The sequence below is a fragment of the Chiroxiphia lanceolata genome, chromosome 5 (assembly GCF_009829145.1).
Source record: "Chiroxiphia lanceolata isolate bChiLan1 chromosome 5, bChiLan1.pri, whole genome shotgun sequence".
NCBI lineage: Eukaryota > Metazoa > Chordata > Aves > Passeriformes > Pipridae > Chiroxiphia > Chiroxiphia lanceolata.
In genome coordinates, this window is record NC_045641.1 from 58,083,824 (window position 1) to 58,108,422 (window position 24,599).

Below are 24,599 nucleotides of genomic sequence, written 5' to 3' on the forward strand. Positions count from 1 at the left end.
GGAAGCTGAAAGGAGGTGGCATCCCTTGATTTTATTTTTTTCCTTCTCTTTCCCTTCCAGAGTTACATCCTAGAGTAACTCTTTCACTCCCCTTAACTACCTTAGTTGCACCTCTCCAACTTCACGGAGAGGAGGAGTTGAACATGACGCAATAAACAATCTACTTCAGACTTTTCCATGCAGTCAATCTTTATTATAGCAGTATTCTCATATTCACATCAAGTACATAGAACTTTTTGCCTTTCATATAATACAGAGTTCTTTAAATAACTTTACACAGAAATAGTTTTCTTCAATCTGAATTCAGCTATCAAATTTTAATATGTTTTAAGTCTCCATGCTCTCTAACCAAACTGGACAATATTTCCCATTGTACAAATTTACATGAGAAAAACTCCAAAGTACAAATGGAGGGACAACAAAAGTAAAGGGGGAAGGAACAAACAAGAAAAATAAGCTGTATTGGCAATTACAGGGGAAACTTGAGAAGGAACAAAAGGGAGTTGTCATGACCTACGTAACAGGAAACCGAAAATAAACGTTTTGTTACGAATTAAAAAATAAATACAAGTTTCAAAACAATTACTCCATTGTAGATTTTAAAAAGCAGCTATGGAAATCTACTAACACAATTGTTTTTTTTTTTTTTAAGTAACCAGACTGGACCTTCTACTTTGCAGTCATAAGCCCCTTGCAAACCTCTGGTGGTCAAAAAAAAAATACAGCTGAAAGGAATGTGTTAGCACAGAGTTTAAAGTGGTGGGTCAAACATTTCATTGCACTAAGGAACAAACAAACAGAAGAAATTAAATCTGTATATAAATTTCCCTTTCCTCTCCTTACTACATACTTTGCCTCTCATAAACAAGCCTCTGTATTATGAGGTAATGCCATTGTCTTGACTATATATAAAAATAATAAAGTTTAAAGGATATAGATCTGGATATCTATAAACTTTAAACAAGCCAGTCCTCCCTTACTCCCCCATAGGGTCCAACTACTGAGTGCTACACCTTCTGTCATTGCTCAGTGCATCGTGCCTCTCCTGGGAACCCCCAAGAGACCCGTGCCCCTTTCCTAATCTAGGAAAAGCAGCCTGTGCTCAAGTGAGACAGAGAGACAGTGCAAGTAATGCACCACAGATCACACACACCCACACCTGCTCCTGCAGAACAAGGCAGAGTCACAGAAGGCAACAGTGGCCAGCCTGCATGTGTGTTTGGACAGGGGAAAAGGGATCCAATTAGGCATGACAGCTGATTAGTTCTGCAATTGTTCAAGAATAATGTCACCTGCCCAGCCCTGGGAGATGGTCACTACACCCAGAATGAGGTGGGAGGGGAGTTACAACTGGAGGACAAAGGGCCAGGAAGAACATTGCACTTGGAGTCAGGATGACCACGGCGCAGGTGGGCTGGCTCTGGCATCCCAGATTGTGGGAGACCCTGCTCTAGAGGCACAGGTCAGCACTGGATCCCAAAGGGATTTCAAGGGTGGCAAGATGTATGAGGCAGGACTTTCCCCAGTCCCAACAAATGAGATCAGAAGAACAGCAACATTAATTTGGGTTGCCAACACATGCAAGTTGGCCACTGTCAGGTTTTTGTCAATTGAGAAGTGTGGAGAAGGGGGGAGGAAGGGGAGGCAGATAGGACACAAGGCTCATGAAGGAATGATGTGCTTTTTTTTTTTGGTTGATTTTTTCTTGTTTCTTTTTTTTTTTTCCCCCTAAAGGTTCACAGCTTTGAATAAAAAAGCACATTTATTGCACTTACACATTTTAGACAGAGTTAGTTTAAATTATGCCCTCGGAACCCCCCAGCATCCCAAAATAACCCAACACCCAAGTTTGGTCCATTTTCCCCCCCCAGACCCAACATCCGTGCCCAGATGATGGGCTTCATTTCTTCTCCTAATTTTCCACTGAACTCCCACACACTCAGATGGATTTTCTTTTCAACTAGGGTGAATACACAAATGCAACACAGAATAACATTTAGCAAAACAAAACCTGACCACTTCCCAAACCCAAACAAAAAGAAAAAAAATAACAAAAAAAGAAAACATTGTTACTTTTGTGGTTTACTTGCTCAAAAGTAAATGTCACACAAGGCTTATTCTAAAGTACAGCTGCTGCAAACATGACAAACTAGACAAAATGATGGACAGGCCACTGTTGGCTCTTAAGGAGACTGGATGAACAGAACACACTGCTGCTGGATACTATGAAGCAAATACCTAGGTAGTTTAGAAGTTTCTAAACCCTCCCATCAGCTCCCTTCTCTTAGGGAAAGAGTTTCTTTGAGATTTTCTTAAGAAAAAAAACCAAGAAAATAACTACCTCCTCACATGCACTTTTGGTACAGAATCTGGGGTAGGTAGAAGGATTCCAGATAGTTCCTGGAACATGAGTAAAACATTTTTACACTTTCCTTTCTAAAAGGAACAAACCCAAATTAAAATTGGTCTGATATTTCAGATGAACTGTGCATTTGGACATAACTTTATAATTTACAATTATGCCCAAAGTCTTGCCCCAAAGAAAATGAAAAGATCTGAAAAAGCACTAATACCCAAACCATTATTTTGTCCCTCATGGACAAGTAGGTTAAATATGACACTGGTATGTAAGTATCCATTGCCACATAAGTACTGCCAAAAGTCTATGTAATCAGTTTGAAATTTGAACTAATCAAATTCACACATACTGGCTGTCCCTCAGCTGACACAACACCTACCATCTCCCACAGTTAATGTGCAAGAACAGGATGTGATCACTGAAAAGCAACTGCAAGAGGCCCAAGGAAGAACTGAGGAAACCTGCTGATATTCCAGAAAACAAAACTTACTGCACTTTCTGGAACAGGGAACTGACTATATGATATATGTGGACTTTCATTACATGAGTACTAGCCATCACTTTCTCCTCATCTAGCTCTCATTTTTCATCTACCATCTCATTCCAAGATGCTATAACACTGTAACTTTGGGTCTCTTCAGAGCTTTCTATTACTTTTCTTTGACAAGGTCTCCCTGTCTGTGGAGGGAGAGGAGGGCTTGTTTTTAAATTGAATGAACCTCATTTAACTGTTGACAGAGCAGATTTCAAGCAGCAGGTTTACTGTAACTGAATTAGGTATCCTTCAATTCCTACCTTTGAAATGCTAATAGGTATCCTAGGGAATGCTCTGCCCTCCTTGTTCCTTTAGAGAAGTTTACCAACTCGAAACTACCTACCTATAGTGATAGCTATATACAAAACTACTGCAGCAGAAGTAAACCAAAGACACTGCTCTAGTTACAAAGCACCTGGTTTACATTCTGTTGTACTTTTTAAGGTTGCAAAGGCACATGATCATTTGGCAAACTATAAAAACTGTTTTGGGGGTCCCTATGTAAACCCTTTAACAGATGGTCTTAGTAGCTCTCTTTTCTAAAGGAAAGAGATATGCTAGTTTTCATTTGAATTCACTCTCCATGTACTCTATATTCTGCAGCTTTTAAAGTTTCCTCCTTCCACAGGTTCATACTTACTTACTGCTGTCACAGTGCTGATTTAGTAGCTTCTGTATTAGCATCCTTGAAACTTAAGTGCAAAGAAAGAATTTTAACAACTTTGCTCTTCTCTGCTGATAGTTTTATTTACTAGGCAAGAATCTCAGAATATGCTGAGTTGGAAGGGACCCATCAGGATGACTGAATCCAACTCCTGGCCCTGTGTGGGACACCCCAAGAGTCACACCATGTGCCTGAGAGCATTGTCCAAATGCTTCATGAACTCTGTCAGGCTCGGTGCTATGACCACTTCCCTGGGAAGCCTGTTCCAGTGCCCAGCCACTCTGTGGGTGAAGAACCTTTTCCTCATATCCAACCTCAATCTCTCCTGACTCAGCTTCATGCTGTTTCCTCGAGTCCTGTCACTGGTCATGAGAGTGAAGAGATCAGTGCCTGCCCCTCCTCTTCCCTTGTGAGGATATTGAAGACTGTAATGAGCCTTCTCTTCTCCAGGCTGAACAAGCCAAGTGACCTCAGCCACTCCTCATATGGCTTCCCCTCAAGGCCCTTCACCATTTTCATGGCCCTCCTTTGGATATTGCCTTGTAGCCTAATGTCTTTTTTACATTGAGGTGCCCCAAAATGCTCACAGTACTCAAGGAGAGGATGCCCCAGTGCAGAGCAGGACAGGACAATCCCCTCCCTCGCCCAGCTGGTGCTGCTTTGCCTGATGCCCCCCAGGACACAGCTGGCCCTCCTGGCTGCCAGGGCACTGCTGACTCATATTCAATTTGCCATTGACCAGGACCCCCAGGTCCCTTTCTGCAGTGCTGCTCTCCAGCCTCTCATTCCCAGGTCTGGGTGTACATCCAGGGTTGCCCCATCCCAGGTGCAGAATCCGGCACTTGCCCTTGTTAAACTTCACACAGTCGGTATGGAGAAATGAAGCAGTGAAAAAAAGTATTTAAAATGCATATCAAAACAAATACTAAGTACAAACACACAGTAACAAGGCTGCAGCAAACAGAAAGTTTGTTTCATAAACTTCTGTGTAAAATGCGTAACAGAAAAGAATAGCCAGCACCTTCAACTCACCCAACTGCTTTTTAACTTGACTGTACCTAGAAAGCTTTTCTGTCACACTGTGCTATTGGTGATAGATTCTTTCAATAGAGAGAAGACACGCTGTATACAGTACTATGAAGGGTTTGTGCTACACATGCTGTACTCATAGTCAAGAAGGGAATGAAATCTAGAGGCTGCAAAAGTGTGAAATGTCTACATGCTTCTTCCCTAAATGTAGCCCCTCCAGCTATCAAAGCTTCAATTTGAACTTGTTTGTGAGATGTCAGGGGATCTGGCTTCCTTAAACCTTCTGTAAAATGCCGGATGCATTTACATCACCAGGAAAACACAGAAGAAAACCTATTTATGGGTGATCTTCAGTGTACTTCTTCCCCAATTTGGGCATTTGTGGAAAGACATGGTATTTATCAACAGTCAGCATTTTACTCACTTTTATGTCACAAAGGCCAAATTCTCTAATCCAAGTGATGTTGAGAGGCCATGGTAAGATGGCAGTACTTGGCCTCAAACATTCTGCATCATCATCAGCTGCTAGAGCATTCAAGCACAAGGAGAGATAATTTTAGGTAAACATAAAACACAGAAGTAGATTCATTTAATGACCTGCGTGAGTTTAGCAAAAATGAAATGAATGGGTTAATTTATCTGGGGCCATGTGTGACTTAATTCATGCAGAAATTACTTTGAAAGTACCCCAATCTCTGTACTCCTACCATCAGGTTTAAGCTCCACTACACTGTTCCAGTTCCAGCAAATACGACACAGGAAACAATCACGTACTGACAGGGAAGATGTAACAGATAACAGGCCTCGTCTAACTGTATGAAAAAGGAAAGGCAGAGGGGAAGGTCTATGTGTGGTTGATAAAGACATGAATAGCTGGGACTGGATACTGGTACTTTTGCAAATAATTATTAAATACTGGATATTGTAGAGCCTAAAGAAGCTGTGTGACTGATGTTTGCCCCAACATGTGCACACAAAATATGTACTAACATTTCCATACTATGGAATGTCCTTGTTGCTGGGACACCACGAAGAAGCTTAAGGAATTTGGGGTAATGGGGATGAATGTATTGATCATCTCAGTTTACTTCCTTCATCCCACTGCTACACAGGGCACTCATTTCTCGCCTACTCGTTTCCCCATTCACTAAACATCTACAGGGCACCTTTAAGACTGGTTATGATGGCATGCAAGACATCCAGAAAAACTCCTGAAGGAAAAGATAAAACCAAAAATAATCCCAATTATTTACAAACCACATTTCTTCCAAAGTTTTGCATGAACATTATGTGGAACCTCTTACAGACAAACACATATTACTACACTTATCTGGAGGGAAACAAACAAACATGAAAACCAGTAGAAATGCATCCTGAAAGGACTTATCTAAACAGCAGCCAAACAACTTGCACATTCCTCAGGGAAAAAAAATCAAACCGAAACCAGAAACAAAAAAGAAAAACAAAACTACAAAAAAAACCCCAGTTAAAAAAGAAAAAATAAAACAAAACAACCCAGAGATCATGTGTTACTTATAAAGTGCTTTGCATGGACAAGGATAGCAATTTTCCTTGTGCTTTTCCTATGGGCTCAAGAAGCATATTGTAGACTAACGGGTAATGAATCTCCACCAAAGTAAGTTCATTTTAAGCAAAGACAGAACAAAGTTCCTAACAGACAATATCCTGCCAGCATGACTTTGTGGAAGGAAACTTAGGGCTTTTAACAAGCTCTGTGAAACAAATGACTGTTGAACCACCTGTCCATAATTGCTCCATTAACAGTTTCTTCCAAGAGAACAATAATTTCCAGTATGCCTGACATGTACAAATGAGGCCAGAGCCCACAGAAGGGCTGGAGCCAAGCACGGGGTGAAAGGAGAAGCAGTGACTACTTCACCCTCTGGGAGCCTGTATCTGGTGAATGCTCTCACCTGCCTGCTGACACCAGTGGCCCCAGGCTCCCTCCACCTCTTAGGTACTGGCCTCAGATGATCACCAGGGAGAACTCTGACTTTACCAGTCTTCACCACCACTTGCACATTGGCTTCTCCACACTAGAAAGTGGCTATTGCTACTTTTTAAATTGCTGCCAATCTCAATAAGGAAAAAAACCTTACAGCATCTGAAGATCCACGGCAGACAAGAAAAAATTTGTGCTTTTTTTTTTGTTTGTTTTTAAAATGCGTCCTGTACACAAAATCATTTCTATTCATGTACCAACATGAATCACTTCATTCTTGTAGTGACTATTAAGTCATTCACTATTGCTGTCTTGCTAATGTTTGTGGAATTAATATGAATACACAGTATTTCAGTTATAATTCCCACTTCAGATTAGTCCGGTCCCTATAAACCCAGTAAATATTTACTGACAAACATAACAGACTACCAGCAACACCGCAGAACTCCAGGGTATTAAAAGCGCCTTCCACTACCGATGTGCATTTCCCCCTTCACCTGGGAGCAACTTTCTGCAGACAGAAACAGTCCAACTCTCCCCAGGGAGGGAAGGACAGTGTCCTCACCCAATACATCCATCTTTAGCACGGACACCACATTCACACACATTTAAGTCCTTCATTTATTTGTCACGATTTTATTTAACGTCCCCCACCATGTCTAAGCAGGAACGTCCCTGCCAGAGGGGGGGTCAGTTCTCCTGCCTCACCTGCAGTGGTACAGGGCCAAAACAAATCAAATTCTGAAAACTTCTGTCTGAGCTTGAGTTTCTTTCCAACATGGTCTGCCTTGCCTCTGTACAAATAATTTACAGGTAATACCACATACCAGAGAACTCTGCAAACAGCTCACATCACAAGATATTCTACTAGAGGTAAACGATGTGCAGAACTTTATGAGTTGTTTTTTCCCTGACTGGGTAACTTGTCAAAAAGCTACCAACCATTTGAAAACCAGGATTGGAGGACAGGAAAACAAAGCAGTCTAGTGGAGATACCGCCACCTTCATCCTAGTTTGCAAAGTGTACAAAAGGGAAAGACAAATGGAAGGGAAAAGATGACAGAGAGGAAAGCAATGAGAGGAGAAGTAGTCAGCGTGGATCCAGCAAGTACCGTTTTGTTTTGATCTAACAACTTGCCATTAGGACAAGATGCTCCACATTTACACACACACTTATCGGAGGACGTTTAGTTAACAGGATAAAAATCCTCTAAAAAAAGCTCTTCAAAGTACCAAAACATAATTTTTGGAATGTCTAATTCTAGGGGGTTTTGTATTTGTATTCAATTCAACCTGAGAACTTTTTTCCCCGTTTACGAAAACATTACATATTGGTAAGGTACCTGGCATTAACCTGCACCCTCATTTAAAATAAAACTTTTAAAGTAGGTACATACACCATTCACAGTCTGTATCGGGAACTCTACAGACTTCAGATGCTGCAGTAGCATCTTTGATAAATACATTGTATCATATGATACAAAAAAAAATAAAAGAGAGGACAATATCGCTACATTTTTTTTTTTTAAACTTCAGTTTGTTGCTGGACCAACAAAAGAAGGATCTACCTAATCCTTCTAAAAGATGTTGTATATGCACACACCAAGAAAATACGGGAAAAGGAAAAAGGTTAAGGATGGTGGTTGTTGTTTGTTCTTTTTAAGAAGTGGTAAAGTAAATCTGAAAAAAGGTGCAGCAGCATCCCCTTTTCCTTCAGCTGAACCTCTTCGCCTTCAGAATAACATCTTCTCCAGTTCCCAATGCCCCACACTTTTAATTTTAAAAGAAGAAAACCCAATAATATAGGCAGATTGAGGTGTTTGACACTGTAATACAGAGAAAAGGGGATACTGCATTGTCCATAAATCAGTAAGTACACCAGGAAAAAAAAGGATCGGAATGGAGAATGGTTCTTTTAAATTAGCACTCATCAGATTTTCAGCCTCTGATGGTTACACTGTTAGAGGGAGAAAGCCGACCGGCAGACCATCCAAAGCAAGTCTCCTAAGTTGCAGCAGCAGTTCCATCCCCTCATGCCCGAGCACCACAGTCAAACCACGAGCGCCCTCTCCTCTCTCCTGGGAATGATGCCAACAGCACAGGCAGCCACTGCGGGTCTCCGAATGCACGTGGTGGTTTGTGTTGAAGGAGAAACACTGGCAGCAGAGGACTCTGGTTCCCAAAAAGGTACTTTTTCCCATTGTGTTGGACTGGCAGTTCCATTCTGCTCCACTTTTAAGCTTATGGATATCTTTTCTAAATTATTTTAGGTTTTGCGGAGCAGAATGGAGTTTTGATGTTAAGAAACTGTAGGAACACAAGACTTAAATAACAGAGTGGGTGCTGCCATGGTGCTGTGGCTACTTGAACGCTGCAAATTCTCCTGTAGAGGGAGGACAAGAGCTTGGTTTAAAAAGGTGATTTCAGTTACTAGGCAGTCAGAGATTTTCTCTAGACTAGCTGAACATCAGGTTGAATACAAAAGATGTTAAAAAATGCAGACTGTTAAAATTAAAGCACAAGAGAATACATAGTGAGAGAACATTGAATACAGACCCAGCATATTTAACCAACATAGAATTTCTTGAAAGCAAGCTGTACCCATTCTTCCCAAGAACTGTGAGAGTTCAAGCAAAGTCTAAATCATCATGCATTTGAAAAAAAAATGTGTCAGCTTGATTTTACTTTAAACTCCTTATTGCACATATATCCTCCTGAGAAGCAACAATTTCCATAAATGCGTCTGACTGCAAACTAGTTTCTATTCTGGTGTAAAATTGGTTTAATAACAAAGAACTGTTTGACACACCCATTAACCTTCAAAGACTATATACAGTAAAGTGCCTGAATATAAAATCAGTATTAAAGAACGCTACAATCTGGTTTAGAGACCAACATAGCAACCTAGTGAGAGAAAAACAAGAATGGGGCGACTATCTACTCAATCCCAGACCAGAAATTAGGCCTCACTAGCAGAGAGCACAACAAATAAAGCAACCACATGCTTCCTTCAGAATTACTGAATAAAAAATAATTAAATGCAGTGCTTTCACATGTGATGACCTCCTGAAATTCTACATAATTTATTCAGTGTCACCATACTGTGAGATAGACTGGTAGTCCCATTTCTGAAAGGAACTATGGCACAGAGTAAAATCGCTGCCCAAAGTCTTTAAGGAGTTTTCCAGAAGATTGAATAGAAGCTGTATCTGACATACTAACCCTCTCAATCTTATGATTTAGCAAAAAGAATTTCCTGCCACCCACAAAGAAATTGCATTCTATAGGATTTTTAGTGAGGGGTGTCCAACTATGCATAATCAAAAGGACTCAGGAGGAAGAGAAAAAGGAGCAGACATGTAATTTTCCTGTGTTGGGTTTTATATGAATTTTGGGTTAGTTTATGTCACTTTCTTGACAGCACTTCTCAGAGCTTTTCTAATAATGAAGGAGTGATAAGTTCTGTTCAAGAGAAGCGTGCTGAATGCCACTACATCCAAACAACTGCTCCCTATCTTGGTGTCCTTCCATCTTTTCAAGAGCAACCGTGTTGCTGGTTTTGTTTTGTCTTAAGATTCTTATTCTGAATATTGGAAACGAAACAGAAACATCCCTGCAAACAAAATTTTAGGCTTACCGTGGAATGTCTTGTTCTATAAAGAAGAGAACCAAAAGACTCATCAGCAGTCTGCATGAGGAGGGGGAAGAAAAGGCATCTAAAAGGCCTGGGAGGAGCAGCTGATCCAGTTCTAAGGGAACTTGAAGAAAGCAGGGAGAGCTCTCTGTGTGTCCTAAGAAATGAGAAGGGACTACACCCAAGGTCTAAAGTAAAGGGGCTGGCACAGGAGGCAGTGACAGACCTGAGGCTCTATGTGTCTTTATAGACTGTGGTGGCACGTTTAAGTTACAACAACAAAGGAATAAAAGCTTCACGATGGATCTAATTGCCTATTTTACAAGTTCCAGATAAAACAGATAAAACTCTTGCTCTAAAATACTCTAAGTATTTGATCCTTTTTTCTTGCTGCTTTCTGCTACATTTCACTGATCTCTCAACTCTCTTCACAGTATCTTCTAGAAACATCTCAAGTTTTGTATATTTTGTCTTTTAAGAGAAGGACAAAAAAATCATCAAGTATTGCCTGTGAGGCCAATTTTTAAGAATGACATTCATGCCTAGCTACACCTTCAAAACATGCTCTACTTAATTTATTTTTCATTCTGCCTTTCTAAATTGCTGATTAAAGACCAATTTATAAACAAGAGATGGCTCCCTCATTACTCATCTTGTCCTTCTGCCCACTTCCAGTAATAATTTAGATTTTAATAGTCATATAGGGATTTCAGAAGATAAAAAATGAACCTTCAATTGGAAAAGGGCAATGGAAAAACAGGATCAGAAGTCAAGAAGTATTTCAGACAATATGGTAGCTTTAAAAAGGTAGTTTTCAGACTTTGCTGCCATTTAAATAAAACCTTAGCAAACACATTTTCTTTGACAAGCTAAAGCTAAATGTTGCCTTTCAAAATTCTGGTGTTAATCTGATCTCAAATCAATAGCAGACCAAAAAAAAGTAACGTGTTCATCTAATAACAGGATTACGTTGATTGAACATGTATAAAATGTGGATGCCAGCAGCAGCTTTCCCTAGATGAGGAATGTAGATGGCTACACCTATCCACCTACAGGAATCCTTCATCTAGGTGTCAATAGGACCTTCTGAGGAGTAGCTGAAGTACTCTATGTCACCCTTTCTATTCTGAAGATGTAAAATATCTGTAGCTGGTTCTTTTAGCTTCCAGAAGAAACCCCACCTGAAAACAGGGGAAGAGAACCCAGGCAAACTCTTCCTGAGGCTAAGATGCATACAGATAAATGAAGTAACATGAAATGTGAATTCATCATTTTCTAGCAGGCCAGGAAGGTCTTGCCTGAGAACAACGAAGACAGCTTTAGGAACACGACCCAGTGTGCCCTGTCCTGATTCTGCCCTGCTAAGTCTTTGGACACAGTCCTGCAATGGGCAATGCTAACCCAACTGAGACTATTGAGGTCCCACTCTATCTCTTGACCTGGGCTGTAGAGCAGTGACCTGCCCATTGTGCCACACCAGCACTATGTGTCCTTAAAGTAAGACAGTTCGAGGAGCTGATGTAGGAAATGCTACCTCAGGCTGTTGGGCAAGGAGAGTTTTCTAACCAGTTTTTGGAGAGCTGCTTTGTTCATGGTGGGGGAAACCCACACAACTGCACAGAACAGACTCATGGAATTGGAGAGAATCTGCCAGAGCAAGGGTAAGGAGGTAAGCCATGGCTGATCCAAATGAGATCAGTTTACCATGAAGCTATGAAACCACATACTAAGCCACTTGTTAAAAACCCCAGACATTTATATTCAGTGTGAGCCAGACATCTGAGATGCTTCTGAGCAAGCAGAACTTCAGATACTTGCTTTGACTGGTAACAAAGAAATTCCTTTCCAAAGGATGGATAGCATCTGAAAACATACACTTCTTACAAAGCCCTTTCAAGTTAGCTGCTACAGTCCTTTCATGCTTGTATTATGCAGAGTGAGCGCAAACTATTTTAAATGCACACTTTCAAAAACTCTGTTCTAAAAAGATGATCAAGATCTTTCATGTTGCCTCCAAACAATGTAATACAAGGGCATGTTTTGAGTGAACCTGCTGCCCCTGATTCCTGGAGGGATTCAAGATGCAGCTACCATTCTCTGCTCTCACAGATTTCTAAGTTACCTGGACTCAAGAGGTTACTCAGGTATATACACAACACTGTAACTGTCCTCCTTATGCTGGGGTAGATGCCCTGTTTCCCCAAAGAATCATAAGGAGAATAATGGTTCCCTTCCAGGCCGGTGCCAGCCTTATCTACTGAAGTAGAGAGTAACTGACTTATCAAAGAGAAACATCAGATTCCAACACCTTGTCTGGATTACATTCACAGACACAGGAAAAGTATGACAAAGAGGTAATTTTCTGTTGGATTTTGTGCTGATCTTTTGTATGGATACCATCCACGGGGTTAAATAAAAATTTGGAACATCTTCTACAAGGTATCAAGACAGATTTTGTTTCTATACCGAGATGTAGGAAAGTAAATTAAAAAAGAAGCTCACCTACTATAAACTACTCCTCCAGAAAAACCCAAGATCCTACGACCTGTTTTCTGGACCAATAGGTATCTGTTTCTGAACAACATAGCTGAGTTGCACCTTTGAGAACTCTGAGCCAAACCCACAGATGTAGTTATCATTTTCATCCTACAGATGTTCCCAAATCTCACTGAAGCAGCAATTACAAATTACAGAATGCTCTAAATGCCTTTATGTCAGATAAAGTTAATGATCCACAAAACCCAGCCTCCTTTTAGGCTTCATAAAATGTTTAGTGAGAAGCTAAGATCACGTTATGGCCGTGGACCTCAAACGGTGCTTGACATGTAAGAACAGGTGACACGGGAAGAATGCACTGACCATGCAGCAGGAAATGGGGCCAAGTGTGTCTAAGGATAGCAGCATTTTTCCCCCATAACTGTAGTTCCTAGAGCACAGACGAACAATCTTAACAACAAGGAGGATAACACTACTCCAAGGAGTAACTTGTTTGAAGTGATATGGCAGATCTGAAAAAGAGTAAGCCTGGGCAGGGCAGTGATGATGGTTCTGCACTCTCTGCAACTCCCCATGTAGTCAAGACTTTTCTGTGTGGAATGCCACATTTCTAGATTCTGTAGGACACCCAGTAGCATCCTCTTGCTCTGAGATGGAAATTGTAGCCTGTACTGAATACCCCAAAGCTTAGGAAGCATTCCTCCTCATTGTCTAGAATAAATATATAAAATAAAGAGTGAGAGAGGAAAACACTTAAGTCCTGTTTTCATTTTAAGATAAGCCTGCCAAAATGAGGTAAAGCTACCAGAAAGATGGGAAACAGATTTTCTAAAACAGTAACAACTTTCATCCTATATAACTATTTCCATAGAGGGAGATTTCAACACTTAAATTTTCTTGACTAAGAAAATGAGAAAAATTGTTCCAACAGCAGAAGCCAAAAAGCCTATTAGAATCCAGCCACAAAATGCAGAAATTGCCTATATCTCTTCCAGTTCTCTACATCTGCTTCCCATTTTAAAAGGCTCAGTTGTCAGACATCAGAAAGCTAAGCTTTTTGGAATTCCTGATCTATTTAAAAAAGTTATTGGTAGCAACTTCTTCATGAGTATGTAAATCAGAAGCCACTAGGAACACTCTTGGCCCCTGAAGTCCTAACAAGAGCAGCAATAGCTTATTCTGATGCAAGAATCTGTGAAAAGTAACAGCTTAGCTGTTTAAACCAAGTAAAACCATGTAATTCACCTCAAAATATGCAAGAACACTGTCAGTACATCTTGTTTTCATATCTGACAACAAAGACTGATATAACCTGAACCACTCCTCTGATTTACCTACTCCAGAGGAATGCTCCAGAAAAAAATACAAAGTGAGCTGGCAGGATTTTGGTAAGGTGTCTAGCTTTCTCAGTCAGACATCTAGTCTAGCTGACTCCCTTCCAGTCAAACTAGCAGCTTCTATATGGAAGTGAAAAAATCAATTTGTCATGTTCAGTGGTATTCTTAACAATATTAAAATAAAACCTTTCATCTTAACAGAATTCATGATTTCCATGAAAACAACTGCTTTTTCAAATCTTCTTTTCCTATTATGGGTGTTAAGCAGCATTTTTTTCAAAGTATTTGGTCATGCTTGAGGTTTAAAATGTTTTTCTAAATTTTGAAATCCATGCTAATTGAAGGATACAGGCACCACTACCAGTAATAGTCTTGCAGTTTGGCAAAAGCAGATTCAGAATTTCTTCTGTGTTGCATTGTAATAGAACATTTTGATATGGTCTAAACTATAGCAGGTCAGAGTATTTAGGGGGGAAAAAAATTAAAAAATAACAACCCATGTCACCACTCTTCTGCAGGAATAGATGTTTTCTAAACAGGACTATTTTAAATTGCAACTTTCAAAATAAGAGCCACACGTAATTCAGGGCTTTCTCTGGATTCTGTGTTGTATCTGCTCACTTCTGCTGACCACAAGAAGTTTTGACTGTGTTCAGCCTTGAAGCTCAGTGTATTTTTCCAGTTGTTTCCCACATATGAACAGCATTACTAAATGAAGAATCTAAAGCTTATTGCTCAAATATAATGACCTCAACTGAAGTAAAAAAAAATAAAACCAAAACAACACACCACCATAGCTTGTGTAATTAAAACCAAATACACTCCTGAGTAACTAATTCCAATCAATAAACTAGGCAAAACTGACACCCCATGACCTCAAGAAGACCTTGCTTGTTTTGAAGTGACTTTTCCCACGTCTCTTACGGGACATTACAATTCCTCTCGTGCCAGCTGTTCCAACACAGACTTTGTGCTTGGGACATTCAATGCCCAGTGTTGGGAAGTGAGTCTTCGTTCCCTCAGTAAACCTTAAAAACACAGCTGGTACACGAGCTGCACTCCCAGGAACACCCCAGCACACAGACACACAGGCACACGCTTTCACATTTCTTTTCAGTGCACTGGAAACCCACCGTATCCCCCTGCTTGGATGGGTGTTTTTGGAGAAGCACAAGCATACAGACTAAAATCCTCTGTCTGGAAGCCAGCCCGGTTTAATGAGGGCTCAGATGCACTGCGGTGAATTTTTGGCAATGACCGGGCCAGAAGCTCAATGGAGGCAAGAATCTAAAACAGGTAGAAAATAAACAATCAAACCTGTTGTTCCAAAGCTGAAACTCTTTCTTAAAACCAAAGGCACAACATTAATTAACTACAGAAAAATATTTAAATTAAAACAGAATTTTTAAAATATTGATTACTGCATTGCATGCTTGATGTTTGTATCCTGCAAAAGTTGGAAAGGACAGCTTGGGAATTTCCCCCTTTATAAAGGCATACTAATTTCCCTCTGTAAGCACAGTGTATACAGTTGCTTTTTATTTGGCTCCTTGTCCAAGCACCAGTACCTGTACCTGCCATTGCTGCAAACAAACCCAGCTTTGGCAGCAGTTTGCTCAATACCATTTACCAAAAAGTCAGCAGGGGGAGCTCCTTATTTTTTGAAAATTATTTGGTTACATTCAAAGCAGAAAAAAAGCAGATTCCCACTCCCCTCCTCCAAGCTTTTAGAACCCAAACCTTCCTCAGCAGGCATGATAAAAATCAAGTTTTGTGGCAAAACTATCAGTTTCCCTTCATAAAGCTTGGGGGAGAGCAAGAAGAGGGGGTATAAAGATTTCTGAGCACATATACGAAGTTCTAATTTGTGTCTAACTATAATTATCAATTTCACTATCTCCCAGTTGAAACTTTCTCCAACATATAAATGCTTTTCCAAATACACAGGTCATTTTACTACCTGTGTTTTGAAATTAACATAAGCATTTCTAATTAAACAGCTCTAACCAGGTACTGAGCCAGTGCTCTTATGAAGTCATGCTGTAACACTAATAAAAAAAATTTGGAACCAGCCAGTGAGTTCACAACTTTGAATTCTAAAGTCTGTTGAGAGTTAAAGAGGAGCATCTCTCACCTGTGGAAAAAGGGGTCTCTCATCTCTCTTCTTTTTTAAGCATTCTGCCATTAGTCTCTTCATAGCTTTTGGACAGTTGCTCCGTACTTTGCTGAGGTCTGGAGATAGATATCCTCGTCCCACCATAAAAATTATCTTTATTAAAGGGGAAAAAAAGATGAAAGAGGAAGATGATGAGTCCATAAAACAAACAGTAAAAAAAGGCGAACATTTTGCAAGAACATTTTAGTTCCAGCAGAAAGTTTTCTGCTCCCAGGAAACATTATCTGGTATTGAAATTGCCAGATTTCTTAGAGCAATGCTAACCTATTCAGTACAGAGAAAAAATTAGATCTTTCCTCCTCCTCCTCCTTGGAGAGATTTCTGTGAAACCTGAACACTAGTAAATGGTTACCATTTATAGCAATAACCATCCAAGGAACGGTTCTTCAGTGTCAAAAACTGTGACAAAAACAAGAATAAGCAACTTTGGCAGGAACAGAATGTCTAAAAATAAATATTCTGTAAAAGGAAATATTCTGTTTTATAAATCAACAGCAAGTTCACGCGGAAAGGTATTTTAAGAAATACATGGACTTTGGATATTAAAACCCTTCAGCTTTTAAGAATAAATTCTGCCATATACTTTTCCAACACAAAAGTTCATCCTTGACATCTGATCACCCTCCCCATCCCCAAGAAAACCACAAAAGAAAAAGAGGTACTGTCTCTCCTCTGTAGAAGAGGAGACAGACAGGTTTTGTATTTTTACAGTAATTCTTTGTACATGGAAGGCTTATATTTCACCTAAGGATAAAACTTCAGCATAAACCAAAGTAAACTGATAGGAAGCAGGAAAACAAAACATAAATATGGTTAATGGTCTCTTGTATACATAAAAAACCCACATCAAACATCATCATGTCAAGCCAAAGTCAAATGCAATGTGGTTTGAGTACTGCAGTTGCACTGACACTAAAAAGCCCTTCCAAACTAGCTAATCAAAGATCCATTCATGCTGCAGCAGGTAATCACTGCCTTTTCTGAACACTCAGGCAGACTCAGCAGGTGTGTCATACCTTCTATCTAATGAAGTGTAACTATTTCATATCTTGACACTGGGGAAAGAAAACCATCAGAAAACCCTCACATCTCAAGCATGCCATTCGTGTTATTTATACTAACACAGTCCTGGTCCTTTTTCAGCTTTCTGCTTCAGTCACATCTGTGTTGGCATCAAGGAGGAATATAAAACTCCCATATGGTTTCTTCAGAAATCCCGATGTGCTAGAGCAGCATTTCATAGTAGACTTATGTACCCTGTCCCTTACCTCTGCTGCAATGAGACTTACCATGATCTGTGTTCATATTTTCTAAATAATTGCACAAGCTGAAATTATTCAAAAATTCATTATTTATGTTTCAAATACTCTCTTTGCAAATAACATAGGGATTAAACTTTTACTTTGAACTAGAGAAAAGAGATTATCCCTACAAGAACAGTCTAGAAAAATCTATTATGGTGAGAGGAACACTCTGAGGTGTAACAAGAATGATGCTTTGCTCACTAAGAATCTTAGTTGTGTCATAGTAGCTGAATATTTACAACTTTGGAGACAACAGACAAGGAGTGGCAAAACTCAAGACATTAGATCACATTGTATATGGTGGCTTCACTTGCATTTTAAAATTTGTTTCAGCACTTAATTGTAAGCACCTACATCACTGGGTTCATCTTTCAAATCTCAAAAGGTAAAGACAAGACAATGTTAAATACAGTTTTTAGAAGGCTGGATCCATCTGGCCAGGAATCCAGACATCTCCCTTCTTTAAAAAGGCAAAAACAAAATTATAAAAAAAAAAAAAATTAAAAAGAAGGAGTCACTCCAAATTTGATGAATTGGGATGATCTGTTCTGGCAGATATGGAAGCAGCCTTATAAAATGGCATTCACAGATGAACGTTGCTATGGTTGCAGTTCTCAAGTACTGACAGTGAAAAAACAAGAGATGAGGACACAGAAGCAACAAATACATCACTGCTTAGACACAGAATAGTTCACACCAAAGATCTTGATGCATAGATACTATTTTCAGATTAGACAGAAATAATGAATCAGGTATGCTTTCCCAAAGCACCTAACCCATGGAGATATATTACAGGCATGTGGTACCATTAAGACTTAAGGAATACTTGTTCACAATTAAGTAATCTTCTTACAGGATTCACACACTCTGGAAAGTCATATACTCCATCAAGCAGGGTTTGAGAAACGCTGATTTCCTGAAATTCAGTTAGATGGTGCACGCATTTCTCAAGATCGAAATGAATACAAAACATTTCGTGAGATGACTTGTTCTGTTTTGTCCTGTAGCTGCACTATTATTCCATGCAAGTGGAGTGGGGGGGGGTGGGGAGGAAATAAAGAGGAATAACGGAACACACGTATAGAGGATCATTTCGCCTTTGCAGAACTACTCTAGACTAGTATTAAGTAACCTGCTCTCTCCCTAGTGAGTATCCTGGCAACCAGTTCAGAAGCTGAGAATCTATACTTAAAGTAAAAAAGAACACAAAAAATACCTCAAGAGAAGTAAGTAAATTGGTGCTACGTGGCTGAGGCAGATCTAGAAAACGCAGAAATGTCATCTCACAACATCAGAATAGGAAATATCAATCATACAACACATCAGAAAGTGCACTACCCAAGGTTGAACTGATCTCTGTTTCAGGCCACAGCTGACTGAAGTCAATCCCTTCCCTTACCTGGTCCCTGTTGTTGATGTTTGAGTATGGTAACTGTCCAGTCATCAATTCATAAAGAACAATCCCAAATGCATACACATCCGACTGAAAGCTATATGGGTTTTTATCTTGCATCCTAATAACTTCTGGTGCCTGTATCATAAAAGGGAAGAATTAGTTTTCATTTCTCTATATCACACTGCATCTCACATACCAGGAACAAAACATGGACTTTTCCAGAGTACAAGTGCAAGGCCCACTCTTCACAGGTTACTGGGTGCTAATACAGAGTGGGTGCTGACATGAATCTCATAACCCATTGCTTCATTTTAGTTTGGTGATCTCTTTATTCCTCTATGACAGAACAAAACTACCTTGGCCAGGCTGAGAAGACATTTGGAAACTAGGATTATAACAACACTGAGAATAATGCCAACTAACAGAGCTTTAAGTTTTTCCAGGGAGAAAAGGAGAAACTGGAGTTGTACAGGAGTTGTACTATGGAATAACCATGCTTGAATTCTTAAAACTTAAGAGCATCTTACTTTCAGCTGAGCTAGTTCCTCTACTCCTTTGCAGGATGTTTTGCATGGCTTTTCTCACCTTCTCCTCAACATTGGATTAATTATACCCTTTTTCCTTAGCCACCATTTTCTTTTCAGTTTAAACCTCAGAATAAAGGATAAAGACACTAAAGTTTTTTTGCTGACTACTGGAAAACATATGCTTAAAGTACAGTTGAAAAGTATTCATTTAGTACTTCATATTACTGCTTGTCTTTTCCAGCTTAAGACAGCATGTGTATATCAGTGTGCTGGAGGAATAGTGTAGAAATTTTGGCCAAAGGCAAATAAATTTGTTGAAACAAACTCATCACTTCCCCTTTACATACCATCCATAGAATAGATCCAGACAACTGTTCAAACTGTTGGGATCCACTCCATCGTGATTTCACTGTAGCTAGACCAAAATCACCTATTTTTACTGTGAGGTCTTCATGAAGAAATATATCTAAGGAGGAAACGTTAAGGGAAAACAGACAAGCAATGCTGGGCCAGTGCTGAACAGACCACGGCCAGGTGGTTTTCTTGAAGTGCCAAGTACTTTCTTGAAATGCCAAGTATGAGGAAAGCTGAAAATATTTCATGAGTGAACTGGCACAATCTTTCATTACATGTAGGAACCAAAGGATGCAAAAAAATCCCGAAACCTCCTATGTTATTGCAATGAAATCAACAGACACCGTAGGCATCCCTTATTTTGCTGTTACTGCTATTACCCCTTTTATTATTGATAATACCCCTATTACTCAGTGAAATTTCTACTTGGCAAATATTTATACATGAACAGTTTTTCATATCATTAAGTTAATCTCTGGCAGAAAAAAAAAAGGAACCAGGAATGCTGTCACATTCCAGAATTACATCTCTGGGAAAGGATACTATTACTCTTGAGGTCTCTGTGGATGATTGACTTGGCATGCAAATAACTGAAAAAGGAATATCATAGATTAGGTGGGTTAAATAATATTTCACTAATCAGCAACTCAAAATTCACTGTATTACTGAAACACAAATTCTGTAGATATTCAAACTGCAAGGTAGTAAAACTTCAGTTACCAATGACAGTTTCTGCAACATTCACAGGAAAAACAAGCCAAAAGCATAATAAAGCTTAGATTTCCAGCTCAAATCTGATTCTGCTGCTGAATGAAATAACAATTATGCTCCAACTTCTGCTTTTCAACTCTAACTCAATATTCACAATAAAAACAACTTCAGTAGTTTTTTCACATTCAGTGCTGAAAGTTCTGCCTCCCAGCCTTAATGGTGACTGTCAAGACCCTTTGCAGGCTAGTCACAGCTTTAGGTAAGGTGTTTCTAAATGTGCTTCCCAGTGTCAGTGTGTACTCAGGTATGCTGACTGCTTTTAAGCACAAGAGTGGAAAAAAGATCCCTTGCAGACTGGATAAATAGATGGCAGGGAACACAGAGGAGAGTACTCGCCCCACAGCACAGATACAGCCTAAATTAGGCAACCAGTCTCCCATGGCTCTTTGTTTAGTCAATGAGATTGGCACGGAACTCCTGGAAAAGCCCCAATTTCTGTCTCTGCTTTGAATCATGCTCATAAAACAGTTTCTGCATCTCCACTACCTACAGATGGGGCCTGGGGAGATGAGCAGGCTAACAGAAGGCTAAGGCTGGTTGCTGCAAACACCTCCCCACCTCTTGACTGAAAATGTAATAGAATACTTAGTAGAAAAATGGTACAATGAACTGCAATCATCATAGTGGTTTTTCAGCTGGAGGGTGATTTCTCTGATCTTACAGTAGTGCTCTGATTTTGACAGAAAACATTGGGCTAGTTTTGTAAATTCTAACTCAACAGTCCTCTATGGGAGTAAAGATTATTTACAATCCTTAGAACTAAATAGGTATGTTTTCTCCAAATATTGAAATCTGTTATTTAAAGAGCTATGATACTTAAAAAAAAAAAGGAAAAAAACCCCTGATTCTTTTTGCTAACAGGGCTTGGCTGTCTGCCTTGTGCATATCTTATGGAATTCTGTCCTCTTATTCACAGGGTGTTTCTTTTTAAACTATGCTCTACCTCCTACCATACGATTATCTGCATTATGAAGTTTGTAAAGACTCTACTACTTAAGACTGTATTTTCCTATGTTCTGAAAAAAGCACACAAAGTCTATTTTACTCATCAGACTAATAAACACTTCACCAAACGCTTTGATGATCGAGACAGGACCCTGGGCTCGGCAAAGTGAGCAGATAACCAGCCTTATTTGCCAATGTCAGCCACAGTGGAAAGGGGATAAGAAAACTTTGCCCCAGAGCTCGTTTTCAGACAAGTGATACGATACTTACTCCATGCCTTGTGCAGTCTGTCGTGCAATATCAATTAGCTTGATCATTTCAAATTTGGTCTCAATGATGTGTAGATGGTGATACAAGCTGGACCCTTCACACCATTGTGTAACAATAGCCAACTGGGGTTTTGTTGAATAACCCATGAAAAGCAGGATATTCACATGTCGTGTTTTCCTGTTTAAAAACGAATAAAAATGAATAGGAAATCAGGCAAAACCCAGGCAGGTCTATCACAGTTGACATATATATTTCCAAACAGAAGTTGAGTCAATCTCAAGTTTTACTAAGGTGACACGGTAATCTCTTCCTAAATTCAGTTTAATGAATTATTCCAGACATTAGCCTTTCTGATCATAATAACATGGAATAACTACTCTGAGGTAAGCACGGCCTCCCCCAGGCAAGCACCTTAGCACAGGACTGCTCAGAAGATACTGTTTCCACCAGGTCCCCATGGATGGAAATGCTTTGCAGGCAGGTCTGCTTCTGTGTGATCTTAGTCCAGCCACGATATGTTGCTGCCCATAAGGAAGACATCCAAAATGAAGTTCCAGTCTCAGAGGCTTCCAGAAAGGACAACTTTTTTGTTTGTATACCATCAACACACCTCCTTGACAAGTCTTCAGTTTTACTTAGGGCTTTTTTTGAATTTGTACTCTCTATGAAGCCAGCATAAAAGAAAGGATGGAAACAGGTATGAAAACTGTTCCTCAGCAAGGTTATGATACGAACTTGTTTCCAAACAGCATTTTGGAGAAACTAGAGTTCACCACAGAGATTTGACCAGATTAAATCAAACCTATTCCAAAGATGGAGCAACTCCATACAGAAAAAATTCCCAATGAACAATGCAAAAACAATTATCTCGCTGGATATCCCAGTAGATTCAAGGCCTGAAAGAATCCACTGTGAAATCTGAAATGTTCTCCTCATCCTCCAGGACAAGTCAATCATGTTCTTACTGCCATCAAACAGACAGGAAGAACTACATACCTCTAAACATATCAACAAGATTTTACAAAGATGAGGCCCTAAGAATTATGGAGTATTTCCTAGCTTTCCCAGGGGCTGAGGAAAAATAAAGGCAATCTTCTTCCAACACAGCTTGGTATAGTAGAAGGCAGTCAGCTCTCTGCTGGTGAAACCTGACAGATCAAGCTTAAAAGCTGTGGTAGCTTCTTAAGTCTTTGCTGTGGTGGAAGATGGCAGACTCTTATTATGTTTTCTTATGTTAAAACACTAACATGGGAGGCCAGAGTGTGAACCTTTGTCCTTGCAGAAATGCAGACCAGGACAGTTCTACGCTATGTGACTGTGCCTTTTTCAGGTTCACGGATTTGTTGAGTGCTGCTGAGAGTAACTGCTGAGGGAACAAAAAATATGCAGTTTCTTGCAAATCTGGCAAAAAATCCTTGCAAAAAATGATGATGCATAATGGAAAAGGCAAAACAACGGGTAAATCTGCCTTGTCTGGGTCAAAGGATAGAACAACTGACTACGTAAACGCTGAAACCATCACCAACCAAAAAGGTTGGACTCCAGCTATGGGAGTGCTGGCACAAATCTGGACTAACTATGAAATATAAGATTTTTCATTTCATGAAGTTCTGTCAAAATTATGTAAAAAAAAGAAATATCCAAAGCACAAAATCTGGACTAGCTATGAAAAACAAGATTTTTGATTTCACGAAGTTCTGTCAAAATTATGTCAAAAAAATGAAGAGATATCCAAAGTACCATACCACAGAAATGCCTCTACTTCCACAGCTAAGAGCTTAGAGTTTTTGGAACTAACATTTGCCTTGAGAAAAAGGCTGACCATCCCCTTTTCAGCATGTAACTTATCAGGGATGTTTCTGTAGCACAGGCACCCAGCTCAACACATCAGGTTTCCAGAGGCAAAAACCTTCTTGCTATTTTGTTTTTAAAATAGAATTAGGCTCGACAATGCTCAAGATTGTACTTGGATGCAATGTTCTTTCCCAATAAATATTCTATCATACTATGTTGATGGATCCTCTTTTAAGAGCAGAACCCAAAACAAATACCTCCCCTGAGAAACCACAAACGGTAGACACGAGAAAAGGAAATCAAGAAGTGATTTTATGAGAAATACAATTGAAAAAAACCTCAAAGAGAAATTAATGCTACCGAACAGAAACTATTAAACAACAGATAATGTGAGCAGTGCTGCAGCTGAAACCCAACAATTGGCGTGCTCTCCTTCAATCTCAAAATGTGAATGTGTGGAAAGAAAGGCCTACAGCCCACACTTAGGCTTCACTGTGCCCTGGGGGCAGTATAATAGCAAAAACCAGTCCTGTCTTGAGTGTTTTGACATACACATATTGACAACACAGGTGTGCAGACAAACACATACAGGGGGAGGGAAGAACTAGCAGTGGATACAAAGAAATAGTTATTTTTTCTGCCTGAAGTATCATCACGGAGGAGTAAGACCAACGTGTTCTAATGGAAATCTAAAATTCAGTGATTAATGAGGCACAAATTTACACGTGTTATTTTATGCCATTAAAAATAATCTTACCTGAGCACTCCTACTTCATTTTTGAAAGCCTGTAACTGCTGAGGTGTGGGTGCTGTAACATTCAACATCTTCACTGCCACATCACCTTTAAAACAGCAATTTTTAGTAAGTGCCACTGATACATATTCCTCTACTGAGAAAATGCTACATAGAGCATGAAAAATACTGAGGTTCCCTGTTTTCTAGCTTTCATGAAATAAATCACTACAATATTAAAGTAAGTAAATACGTTAATACAGTGAAATGTAAAACCACTGTTCTTACTTTACTCTGAGGAATCCTATCCAA

At 39.6% G+C, this 24,599-nt stretch overlaps 1 protein-coding gene across 2 annotated transcripts in view; it reads right to left on the bottom strand.

Moving 5' to 3' along the window:
- Positions 1–164: 164 nt before the first annotated feature.
- The window catches only part of BRAF (B-Raf proto-oncogene, serine/threonine kinase), an 86,680-nt gene continuing 62,245 nt past the window's right edge, over positions 165–24,599 (bottom strand). For both annotated transcript variants that reach the window (XM_032689519.1, XM_032689520.1), the window contains 8 exons: positions 24,312–24,396; positions 21,761–21,937; positions 20,318–20,364; positions 19,768–19,886; positions 18,897–19,028; positions 16,152–16,286; positions 15,151–15,304; positions 165–8,933 (listed from right to left, as the gene is read on the bottom strand). In XM_032689519.1, the coding sequence (XP_032545410.1) occupies positions 8,911–8,933; positions 15,151–15,304; positions 16,152–16,286; positions 18,897–19,028; positions 19,768–19,886; positions 20,318–20,364; positions 21,761–21,937; positions 24,312–24,396 (872 nt within the window). In that variant the 3' untranslated portion in view covers positions 165–8,910. The remainder of the gene's footprint in view (positions 8,934–15,150; positions 15,305–16,151; positions 16,287–18,896; positions 19,029–19,767; positions 19,887–20,317; positions 20,365–21,760; positions 21,938–24,311; positions 24,397–24,599) is intronic.